Source organism: Nerophis ophidion, linkage group LG19, assembly GCF_033978795.1.
Source record: "Nerophis ophidion isolate RoL-2023_Sa linkage group LG19, RoL_Noph_v1.0, whole genome shotgun sequence".
Taxonomy (NCBI): Eukaryota; Metazoa; Chordata; class Actinopteri; order Syngnathiformes; family Syngnathidae; genus Nerophis; species Nerophis ophidion.
In genome coordinates this window covers 6,024,504-6,037,356 of record NC_084629.1, presented here as the reverse complement: position 1 = coordinate 6,037,356, position 12,853 = coordinate 6,024,504, and the positions used below count along the sequence as shown (strand labels likewise).

Genomic DNA, 12,853 nt, shown 5'->3' with positions numbered 1-12,853 from the left:
TAGTTTACTAAATTGCAATTTTAAATTTCCCGCGAGGTATCCTGTGGAAAATGTCGCGGAAATGTTACCGCAGCACCACTTGCAGCTAAAAGTCGCCTCTTTTCATCGCGCAATTACACAGTATTTTGGACAGCTATCCATCCATCCATCCATCCATCCATCTTCCGCCTATCCGAGGTCGGGTCGCGGGGGCAGCAGCCTAAGCAGGGAAGCCCAGACTTCCCTCTCCCCAGCCACTTCGTCTAGCTCTTCCCGGAGGATCCCGAGGCGTTCCCAGGCCAGCCGGGAGACATAGTCTTCCCAACGTGTCCTGGGTCTTCCCCGTGGCCTCCTACCAGTTGGACGTGCCCTAAACACCTCCCTAGGGAGGCGTTCGGGTGGCATCTTGACCAGATGCCCGAACCACCTCATCTGGCTCCTCTCCATGTGGAGGAGCAGCGGCTTTACTTTGAGTTCCTCCCGGATGGCAGAGCTTCTCACCCTATCTCTAAGGGAGAGCCCCGCCACACGGCGGAGGAAACTCATTTCGGCCGCTTGTACCCGTGATCTTATCCTTTCGGTCATGACCCAAAGCTCATGACCATAGGTGAGGATGGGAACGTAGATCGACCGGTAAATTGAGAGCTTTGCCTTCCGGCTCAGCTCCTTCTTCACCACAACGGACCGGTACAACGTCCGCATTACTGAAGACGCCGCACCGATCCGCCTGTCGATCTCACGATCCACTCTTCCCCCACTCGTGAACAAGACTCCTAGGTACTTGAACTCCTCCACTTGGGGCAGGGTCTCCTCCCCAACCCGGAGATGGCCCTCCACCCTTTTCCGGGCGAGAACCATGGACTCGGACTTGGAGGTGCTGATTCTCATTCCGGTCGCTTCACACTCGGCTGCGAACCGCTCCACACAGCAACAGCAACACATCTGTGTTGCTGAATCTTTTGCAATTTGTTCAATTAATAATGGAGAAGTCAAAGTAGAAAGATGGAGGTGGGAAGCTTTTAGCCTTTAGCCACACTAACACAGGGTGATTCCTTATTTAAAATTCCTGGAGGTAAAGCTTTACTATGGATCAGAGCGGTCAAGCGAACATGGATCCCGACCACTTGTCAACCGGCAGGTTTCGGTGAGAAAATTGTGTTAAAAAGTCGCCTCTTACCGGAGATCTGTAGAGTTTGCGCCGTCCTTGTATCTGCCGTGACTTCCCTCAGACACTCTGGCGTCAACACACCCGTGGACACACCCCTCTGACTATCAGGTACTATTTAATCTCACTAAAACACTAGCAACACAATAGAAAGATAAGGGATTTCCCAGGATTATCCTAGTAAATGTGTCTAAAAACATCTGAATCCGTCCCAATGCAATCGCCTCTTTTTTCCTAGTCCTTCGCTATCAATATCATCATCCACGAATCTTTCGTCCTCGCTCAAATTAATGGGGAAATTGTCGTTTTCTCGGTTCGAATAGCTCTTCCTGTTGGAGGCTCCCATTAAAAACAATGTGAGGACGTGAGGAGCCCTCACACTTGTGATGTCATCGTCTGCTACTTCCGATAAAGTCAAGGCTTTTTTATCAGCCAACTTTATCGTGGATGTTCTCTACTAAATCCTTTCAGCAAAAATATGGCAATATCGCCAAATGATCAAGTATGACACATAGAATGGACCTGCTATCCCCGTTTAAATAAGAAAATTTCATTTCAGTAGGCCTTTAAAGGCCTACTGAAACCCACTACTAGCGACCACGCAGTCTGATAGTTTATATATCAATGATGAAATATTAACATTGCAACACGGGCCAATACGGCCTTTTTAGTTGACTAAATTACTATTTTAAATCTCGCGCAAATTATCCTGCTGAAAACGTTGCGGTATGATGACATTCCCGAAAGATGACGGTGAAGCTTTACTATGGAACAGAGCGAACATGGTTCCCTATCACATGTCAACCGGCAGGTTTCGGTGAGAAAATGGTGGCATTAAGTCGGCTCTTACCGTAGACATGAGCGGAGAGCTTGCGTCGTTCCTTATCCAGCTGCGGACTCTCTTGCCACCTCACACCGGCCGCCCCCCACCGTCGGATGCTTACACCATGGAGGAGGGGGGAAAAAAATTTAAATCTCAGCTTTCGCCTCGTAGAAGAAACGTGGCTTCCCTCGGAGACACTGGCAGTCAACACCCCTCCGACTTTTAGGTTCTACAGGTATGACCATATAATCTCACTAAAACAGTAGTAACACAATAAGCAGATAAGGGATTTTCCAGAATTATCCTAGTAAATGTGTCTAATAACATCTGAATCGCTCCCACTGCCTTCGTCTTTTTTTTTCTTTCTAGTCCTTCATTCTCACGTTCCTCATCTACGAATCTTTTATCCTCGCTCAAATTAATGTGGAAATCGTTGCTTTCTCGGTCCGAATCGCTCTCGCTGCTGGTGGCCATGATTGTAAACAATGTGAGGATGTGAGGAGCTCTACAACTGGTGACGTCACGCGCACATCGTCTGCTACTTCCGGTAAAGGCAAGGCTTTTTTATTAGCGACCAAAAGTTGCAAACTTTATCCTCGATGTTCTCTACTAAATCCTTTCAGCAAAAATATGGCAATATCGCCAAATGATCAAGTATGACACATAGAATGGACCTGCTATCCCCGTTTGAATAAGAAAATCTCATTTCAGTAGGCCTTTAACACTGTGGACTCGGGTTGTACGGTATACCGGTATTAGTATAGTACCCCGATACTAATGAATTATATTCGGTACTATACCGCCTCTGATAAGTTCCAGTCTGCCGCCCCCATCGTCAAGTCGTGTCATTGCTGGCTTTACGAGCAGATGAGCATGTTCGGCAGCACACAATCACAGAGTACTTACAAACAGACACAGCGTGTAGACAGAAAAGGGAGAACGGACGCATTTTGGCTCAAAAACTAACGATAAAGGTGAAGTTATAACACTAAAACGCCCACCGGAAGAGATGCTTTAAGACATGGCTACCTAGCTAGTGGCTAAAGTTCAGCCTCAGTCGGCAGTGTTTTAACTACTTCTAAATCACTATTCTTCGCCTCCATGGCGACAAATAAAGTAAGTTTTTTACAAGTATCATCCCTGCAGGACGAGGGATAGATAAACATTTTTCACTACAAACCGTAGCTCACAGGCGTCAGCATGTAGAGCAGGGGTCACCAACGCGGTGCCCGTGGGCACCAGGTAGCCCGTGAGGACCAGATGAGTCGCCCGCTGGCCTGTTCTAAAAATAGCTCAAATAGCAGCACTTACCAGTGAGCTGCCTCTGTTTTTTATTTTATTTATTTACTAGCAAGCTGGTCCCGCTTTGCTCGACATTTTTAATTCTAAGAGAGACAAAACTCAGATAAACTTTGAAAATCCAAGAAAATATTTCAGACTTGGTTTTTCCTTGTTTAGATGAATTCATTTATTTTTTACTTTGCTTCTTATAACTTTCAGAAAGACAATTTTAGAGAAAAAATACAACCTTAAAAATGAATTTAGGATTTTTAAACACTTATACCTTTTTACCTTTTAAATTCCTTCCTCTTCTTTCCTGACAATTTAAATCAATCTTCAACACATTTTTTGTATTTTTATTGTAAAAAATAATAAATACATTTTAATTTAATTCTTCATTTTAGCTTCTGTTTTTTCGACGAAGAATATTTGTGAAATATATCTTCAAACTTATTATGATTAAAATTTAAAAAAATATTCTGGCAAATCTAGAAAAAATTTTGAATCAAATTTAAATCTTATTTCAAAGTCTTTTTGAATTTCTTTTAAAAATTTTGTTCTGGAAAATCTGGAAGAAATAATGATTTGTCTTTGTTAGAAATATAGCTTGGTCCAATTTGTTATATATTCTAACAAAGTGCAGATTGGATTTTAACATATTTAAAACATGTCATCAAAATTCTAAAATTAATCTTAATCAGGAAAAATTACTAATGATCCATCCATCCATCCATTTTCTACCGCTTATTCCCTTTTGGGGTCGCGGGGGGGCGCTGGCGCCTATCTCAGCTACAATCGGGCGGAAGGCGGGGTACACCCTGGACAAGTCGATTACTAATGATGTTCCATAAATAATTTTTGTAATTTTTTCAAAAAGATTGGAATTAGCTAGTTTTTCTCTTCTTTTTTTCGGTTGAATTTTAAATTTTAAAGAGTGGAAATTGAAGATAAACTATGTTTCAAAATTAAATTTTCACTTTTTTCTCCTCTTTTAAACGTTCAATTGGGTGTTTTTTTTCATCATTTATTCTCTACAGAAACCTTCCGTAAAAGGAAAAAAAATATACAATGGAATTTTTTTTTAAATATATATAGATTTATTTATTAAAGGTAAATTGAGCAAATTGGCTATTTTTGGCAATTTATTTAAGTGTGTATCAAACTGGTAGCCCTTCGCATTAATCAGTACCCAAGAAGTAGCTCGTGGTTTCAAAAAGGTTGGTGACCCCTGATGTAGACAAACGCCATTGTTGGATCCACTGTAATGATACCAAGTACAGGAGCGTATTTATTCAATACTACTGTGATTTGATATTTTTTGGCATCACATCTTCTTTTTTTTATGTATATTATGTTTATAAACTCAGGAAATATGTCCCTGGACACATGAGGATTTTGAATATGACCAATGTAATAACTTGGTATCGGATCGATACCCAAATTTGTGGTATCATCCAAAACTAATGTAAAGTATCAAACAACAGAAGAAGTGATTATTACATTTTAACAGAAGTTTAGATAGAACATGTTATAAAACAAAGTAAGCAGATATTAACAGTAAATGAACAAGTAGATTATTCATTAATTTTCTACCACTTGTCCTTAATAATGTTGACAAAATAATAGGTAGATAAATGACACAATATGTTACTGCATATGTCAGCAGACTAAATTAGGAGCCTTTTTTGTCTTGTATGTTCACTATTTTATTGAAGGACAAACTTGCAATAAGAAACATGTTTAATGTACCGTAAGATTTTTGGTTAAAATAAAGCCCCTATATTTAGAAAAGTATCAAAAAGTACCGGTACCAAAATATTGGTATCGGGACAACACTACTGTGGACCTATTTTTGTGTGTATGTGCTCGTGTGTGTACTGACGACCTTTTCTCTGGACGTGAAGACGAGAGTCAGGTTCTTGAGGACCAGTGGATCATTGGCACTGTAGGAGAAGTTGACCGAGTCAAAAGTGATGAAGCCTCCGGTGGGCCAATCAGGGGGTGGCATGGTGTCGGTCTCCCAAGCTGCTTCACTCTTCAGCTCTGTGTACTCCACAAGTCTCTCTACGGATGTCATCTACCAACGCAAAGCACAAATGATACTGATTGACTGTTGGGGAATGTTCTTCGTTAAATTGGTTGACCTTCAGTCCGCAAAAATTGAACTGGAACAGAGATCCATCCATCCATCCATCCATCATCTTCCGCTTATCCGAGGTCGGGTCGCGGGGGCAGCAGCCTAAGCAGGGAAGCCCAGACTTCCCTCTCTCCAGCCACTTCGTCTAACTCTTCCCGGGGGATCCCGAGGCGTTCCCAGGCCAGCCGGGAGACATAGTCTTCCCAACGTGTCCTGGGTCTTCCCCGTGGCCTCCTACTAGCTGGACGTGCCCTAAACACCTCCCTAGGGAGGCGTTCGGGTGGCATCCTGACCAGATGCCCGAACCACCTCATCTGGCTCCTCTCGATGTGGAGGAGCAGCGGCTTTACTTTGAGTTCCACCCGGATGTCTGAGCTTCTCACCCTATCTCTAAGGGAGAGACAGGAAACTCATTTCGGCCGCTTGTACCCGTGATCTTATCCTTTCGGTCATGACCCAAAGCTCATGACCATAGGTGAGGATGGGAACGTAGATCGACCGGTAAATTGAGAGCTTTGCCTTCCGGCTCAGCTCCTTCTTCACCACAACGGATCGGTACAACGTCCGCATTACTGAAGACGCCGCACCGATCCGCCTGTCGATCTCACGATCCACTCTTCCCCCACTCGTGAACAAGACTCCTAGGTACTTGAACTCGTCCAACAGAGATCAATCCAAGAAAAACCCACAGGCATCCAAAAGTGTCAGAAAAGTCTTCCTAGAAAAAACGACTTTTACTTCAATATACACCTACCGTATTTTTGGGGACTATAAGTCGCAGTTTTTTTCATATTTCGGGTGTGCGACATATACTCCGGAGCGACTTATGTGTGAAATTATTAACACATTACCGTAAAAAATTAAATAATATTATTTTATCTCATTCGCGGAAGAGACGAAGAAAATGTCAGCAATCGTCACACACACGTCAACCAATAAGAATTCGGCAGGGGAGGGTCATGGCAGAAGTGCATTGTGGGTCATGGAATGCTAACGGCTATATGCTACTGCCGTAGCTATTAAAAATGGATCATTTCATCGTTGGCGGTAACTTCTAAAAACTGAGAAGGGCTGAACAAAAATGGCACAGAAAATGTGTTGTGTTCTTCTCTGTTGTGCAGTATTGAACTGTGTACATTACTGAATGACCATTTGTTCAAGGAGTGATGTTTTCCTCCCCACTTTCTCATACCCTCCAACCCATGATTCAACTTTAAAAAATGTGTTTGCAGTCTTAATGATGCATTTTAAAATTCAGAAATAACAGCCTCTCTCCACTTAATGCCCATCCATCCATTTTCTACCGCTTATTCCCTTTTGGGGTCACGGGGGGCGCTGGCTCCTATCTCAGCTACAATCGGGCGGAAGGCAGGGTACACCCTGGACAAGTCGCCACCTCATCGCAGGGCCAACACAGATAGACAGACAACATTCACACACTAGGGCCAATTTTAGTGTTGCCAATCAACCTATCCCCAGGTGCATGTCTTTGGAAGTGGGAGGAAGCCGGAGTACCCGGAGGGAACCCACGCATTCACGGGGAGAACATGCAAACTCCACACAGAAAGATCCCGAGCCTGGATTTGAACCCAGGACTGCAGGACCTTCGTATTGTGAGGCAGACGCACTAACCCCTCTGCCACCGTGAAGCCTCCACTTAATGCCTGCTTTCAATTGAACTTCATTTAGGTAAATAAACACCCACGGCAATAAAGCAATTACTATTTAAAGCAGTGTTTTTCAACCTTTTTTGAGCCAAGGCACATTTTTTGCGTTGAAAAAATCCGGAGGTACACCAGCAGCAGAAATCATTAAAAAACTATAAATTCAGTTGACGGTAAAAAGTCGTTGTCAGAATTGTTCAACTTTAACCAACCATGCATCAATATATCTCTCACATCACGCCGTGACTTATTTGGACTTTTTTTTGCTGGTTTCCTGTGTATACTGTTTTTAGTTCTTGTCTTGCGCTCCTATTTTGGTGGCTTTTTCTCTTTTTTTTGGTATTGTTCCTGTAGCAGTTTCATGTCTTCCTTTGAGCGGTATTTTCCTGCATCTACTTTGTTTTAGCAATCAATAATATTTCAGTAGTTTTTATCCTTCTTTGTGGGGACATGTGTGATTGTCATGTCATATTCGGATGTACATTGTGGACGCTGTCTGTGCTCCTCAGTAAGTCTTTGCTGTCGTCCAGCATTCTGTTTTTGTTTACTTTTCAGCCAGTTCAGTTTTAATTTCATTCTGCATAGCCTTCTCTAAGCTTCAATGCCTTTTCTTAGGGGCACTCACCATTTGTTTATTTTTGGTTTAAGCATTAGTTACTTTTTTTTACCTGCACGATACCTCCCGCTGTTTCTGACATCTACAAAGCAATTAGCTACCGGCTGCCACCTACTGATATGGAAGAGTATTACACGGTTACTCTGCCGAGCTCTGGACAGTACAGACACTCAACAACAACACATCATTTGCAGACTGTAATTACTAGTTTGCAAAAAATATTTTTAACCCAAATAGGTGAAATTAGATAATGTCCCACGACACACTAGACTGTAACGATGCGCAGATAGGCAATCATATCATCCGCAACCGCATCACCAAAGTCGTCATCTACCCAAACCAACATTTAATCAAAACCGTACCCGCCCGCTGAAATACATCAGAGGTCGACCGCCTATACCACTCACAGAGCTATTTTAACCTGTTTCACAGAGTAATGAAGACAACTGGAGCCGCTAAAGTTCTCGCGACCATCCAATAGCCTTCATCCTGATGACAAGACTATGGGCGTGCTGTGAAGCCATGGCCTTTGACACCTTCAACAACATGTACACACCGATTGTTAGTCCGGCAACATGTTGTGTGCAGCTTCCGCAATCACACTTACAAGATTGAGAGGCATACTGGGTGACACAGAGTACACTAATGGTTGCGGTATAAACAATTTTAACACTCTTAGTAATATTCGCCACGCTGTGAAGCCACACAATACAAGATTGACAAACACATTTCGGGAGAACATCCTCACAGTAACACAACATAAACGCAACACAACAAATACCCAGAATCCTTTGTATCCGTGACAGTTCCTGAATATATTTTACACCCCCGCCCACCTTACCGACACACGAGGGGGTGGGGGCGAGTGGGGTGGCGGGGTTTGCTGCTAGCGGGGTGTATAAAATAGTCAGGGTTCGTCACAGATACAAAGGATTCTGGGTATTTGTTGTGTTGCGTTTATGTTGTGTTACTGTGAGGATGTTCTCCCGAAATGTGTTTGTCAATCTTGTTTGGTGTGGCTTCACAGCGTGGCGCATATTACTAAGAGTGTTAAAATTGTTTATATCACAACCATTAGTGTACTCTGTGTCACCCAGTATGCCTTGCAGTCGTGTGCGTGTTGCCGCGGAAGCCACACACAACATGATGCTGGACTGACAAGCAGATCGTACATGTTGTAGAAGGCGACAAAGTCAATGGCCTCATAGCACGCCCTAATACTTATTATCTGGGTGACTGCCGGCAGTCATTTTAGAGAATATTAATCGTCTCCTATTGTCTTCTTCGCTTTGTGACACGGGTCTTAAATGGCTCTTGGAACGGCAAAGGATACCGATCCCAGAACCATGTATATCAAATATTTCCGGATGCTTCAACCGCCCACCGCCCGAATCTAATTAAAATCGATTTTTTCGTCATGTCACCCGCCCGACCCGCGGTTTTTCCGCAGACTCTACTAGACGGTATCTCACAGCACACTAGTGTGCGAAGGCACAGTGGTTGAAAAACACTGATTTAAAGGACTTGTCTTTCAATGTTTATCCAAGTAATACTTTTGTTCATATAAGGTCCATTTAAAAGTTTCCGCACCATGTTCTCAATCTCCGCACTCTGTCTAACGCCCCACTGAAACATGCCGGTCAGTGTCACCGCGTAGGACAGAGCCAGGCCCACTGCACCAGGGTCCAATACTGCAATGAAGGAACACATGATCAGACTCCCCAACCTTGTGTCAAAAAAATGTGTCACAACGGGGTACAGTACCTTCCCTGAAGTAGAGACATCCGAAAGCAGTAACTGCTACGAAAATAGAACAGATCCCGTCAAGGCGTATAGCTAACCAGCGCGAGGTGGTCAGGAACAGGAACCAAGCCTCTGTTAGAAAACACATGATAATGAGTCAAATACAAGAGCTGTAACAATATTGTCATCGAGGTATTAATATTCTGCATTTTGCTAGCTGCTGTTCACAATGAAGATTTCGGACCTGATTTACTAAAGGTTTGCGTATACTAAAACAGGTGCAAACATGATAGCAAACACAGGGTTTGTACACCTTTTCCATGGCCAAATTCAAGCACTTCTTAAAGGCCTACTGAAATGAGATGTTCTTATTCAAACGGGGATAGCAGGTCCATTCTATGTGTCATACTTGATCATTTCACGATATTGCCATATTTTTGCTGAAATTATTTAGTAGGGTTGCAGGTTCGATTCCCGCTTCTGCCAACCTAGTCTCTGCCGTTGTGTCCTTGGGCAAGACACTTGACCCACCTGCTCCCAGTGCCACCCACACTGGTTTGAATGCAACTTAGATATTGGGTTTCACTATGTAAAGCGCTTTGAGTCACTAGAGAAAAAGCGCTATATAAATATAATTCACTTCAATTCACTTCACTATTCATACATTGTTTTTTATTTTATTTTATTTTTATTGTTGTTTCTTTAAATTTTTATTCTTGTATTTCTTTTTTTTAATTAATTTATTTATTTTTGATAATCGGTGGCAGAGGGGTTAGTGCGTCTGCCTCACAATACGAAGTACCTGCAGTCCTGGGTTCAAATCCAGGCTCGGGATCTTTCTGTGTGGAGTTTGCATGTTCTCCCCGTGAATGCGTGGGTTCCCTCGGGGTACTCCGGCTTCCTCCCACTTCCAAAGACATGCACCTGGGGATAGGTTGATTGGCAACACTAAATTGGCCCTAGTGTGTGAATGTTGTCTGTCTATTCGTGTTGGCCCTGCGATGAGGTGGCGACTTGTCCAGGGTGTACCCTGCCTTCCGCCCGATTGTAGCTGAGATAGGCGCCAGCGCCCCCCGCGACCCCGAAAGGGAATAAGCGGTAGAAAATGGATGGATGGATGATTTAGTAGAGAACATCGACGATAAAGTTCGCAACTCTTGGCCGCTAATAAAAAAGCCTTGCCTGTACCGGAAGTAGGAGACGATGTGCGCGTGACGTCACGGGTTGTGGAGCTCCTCACATCCTCACATTGTTTACAATCATGGCCACCAGCAGCGAGAGCGATTCGAACCGAGAAAGCGATGATTTCCCCATTAATTTGAGCGAGGATGAAAGATTCGTGGATGAGGAAAGTGAGAATGAAGGACTAAAAAAAAAAAGAAAGACGAAAGCGGTGGGAGCGATTCAGATGTTATTAGACACATTTACTAGGATAATTCTGGAAAATCCCTTATCTGCTTATTGTGTTACTACTGTTTTAGTGAGATTATATGGTCGTACCTGTAGAACCTAAAAGTCGGAGGGGTGTTGACTGCCAGTGTCTCTGAGGGAAGCGACGTTTCTTCTACGAGGCGAAAGCTGAGATTTTATTTTTTTTCCCCCCTCCTCCATGGTGTAAGCATCCGACGGTCGGGGGCGGCCGGTGTGAGGAGGCAAGAGAGTCCTTGATACTTGATCATTTCACGTTATTGCCATATTTTTGCTGAAAGGATTTAGTAGAGAACATCGACGATAAAGTTCGCAACTTTTGGTTGCTAATAAAAAAGCCTTGCCTGTACCGGAAGTAGGAGACGATGTGCGCGTGACGTCACGGGTTGTGGAGCTCCTCACATTGTTTACAATCATGGCCACCAGCAGTCAGAGCGATTCGGACCGAGAAAGCGACGATTTCCCCATTAATTTGAGCGAGGATGAAGGATTTGTGGATGAGGATAGTGAGAGTGAAGGACTAGAAAAGAGAAAAAAAAAGAGTGCAGTGGGAGCGATTCAGATGTTATTAGACACATTTTCTAGGATAATTCTGGAAAATCCCTTATCTGCTTATTGTGTTACTAGTGTTTTAGTGAGATTATATAGTTGTACCTGAAAGTCGGAAGGGTGTGGCCAAGGGTGTGTACGGAGGAGGCCTCTTTGATAGGTGCACGAGGAACGACGCAAGCTCCGCTCATGTCTACGGTAAGAGCCGACTTATTACCACAATTTTCTCACCAAAACCTGCCGGTTGACATGTGGTCGGGATCCATGTTCGCTTGACCGCTCTGTTCCATAGTAAAGCTTCACCTTCGGGAATGTAAACAAGGAAACACCGGCTGTGTTTGTGTTGTTAAAGGCAGCCGTAAATACACCGCTTCCCACCTACATCTTTCTTCTTTGACGTCTCCATTATTAATTGAACAAATTGCAAAAGATTCAGCAACACAGATGTCCAGAATACTGTGTATTTATGCGATTAAAGCAGACGACTTATAGCTGGGATCGGACTGGAACAAAATGTCCGCTACATTCCGTGACGTCGCGCGCACACGTCATCATACTGACAATTTCAACAGGATACTTCGCGCGGCATTTAAAATGGCAATTTAGTAAACTAAAAAGGCCGTATTGGCATGTGTTGCAATGTTAATATTTCATCATTGATATATAAACTATCAGACTGCATGGTCGGTAGTAGTGGGTTTCAGTAGGCCTTTAAGGACTATCAAGAGACTGCATGGTCGGTAGTAGTGGCTTTCAGTAGGCCTTTAAGGACTATCAAGAGACTGCATGGTCGGTAGTAGTGGGTTTCAGTAGGCCTTTAAGGACTATCAAGAGACTGCATGGTCGGTAGTAGTGGGTTTCAGTAGGCCTTTAAGGACTATCAAGAAACTGCATGGTCGGTAGTAGTGGGTTTCAGTAGGCCTTTAAGGACTATCAAGAAACTGCATGGTCGGTAGTAGTGGGTTTCAGTAGGCCTTTAAGGACTATCAAGAGACTGCATGGTCGGTAGTAGTGGGTTTCAGTAGGCCTTTAAAGACTATCAAGAAACTGCATGGTCGGTAGTAGTGGGTTTCAGTAGGCCTTTAAGGACTATCAAGAGACTGCATGGTCGGTAGTAGTGGGTTTCAGTAGGCCTTTAAAGACTATCAAGAAACTGCATGGTCGGTAGTAGTGGGTTTCAGTAGGCCTTTAAGGACTATCAAGAGACTGCATGGTCGGTAGTAGTGGGTTTCAGTAGGCCTTTAAGGACTATCAAGAGACTGCATGGTCGGTAGTAGTGGGTTTCAGTAGGCCTTTAAGGACTATCAAGAGACTGCATGGTCGGTAGTAGTGGGTTTCAGTAGGCCTTTAAAGACTATCAAGAAACTGCATGGTCGGTAGTAGTGGGTTTCAGTAGGCCTTTAAGGACTATCAAGAGACTGCATGGTCGGTAGTAGTGGGTTTCAGTAGGCCTTTAAGGACTATCAAG

At 43.6% G+C, this 12,853-nt stretch overlaps 1 protein-coding gene across 4 annotated transcripts in view; it reads right to left on the bottom strand.

Moving 5' to 3' along the window:
- The window catches only part of LOC133537908 (ATP-binding cassette sub-family C member 4-like), a 222,480-nt gene that overhangs the window by 70,182 nt on the left and 139,445 nt on the right, over positions 1-12,853 (bottom strand). For 3 of the 4 annotated variants that reach the window (XM_061879058.1, XM_061879057.1, XM_061879056.1), the window contains 3 exons: positions 9,430-9,540; positions 9,256-9,356; positions 5,134-5,325 (listed from right to left, as the gene is read on the bottom strand). In XM_061879058.1, coding sequence (XP_061735042.1) covers positions 5,134-5,325; positions 9,256-9,356; positions 9,430-9,540 — 404 coding nt within the window. Of the gene's footprint in view, positions 1-5,133; positions 5,326-9,255; positions 9,357-9,429; positions 9,541-12,853 lie in introns of those variants that run through there. The other variant, XR_009802889.1, reaches the window with a different exon arrangement.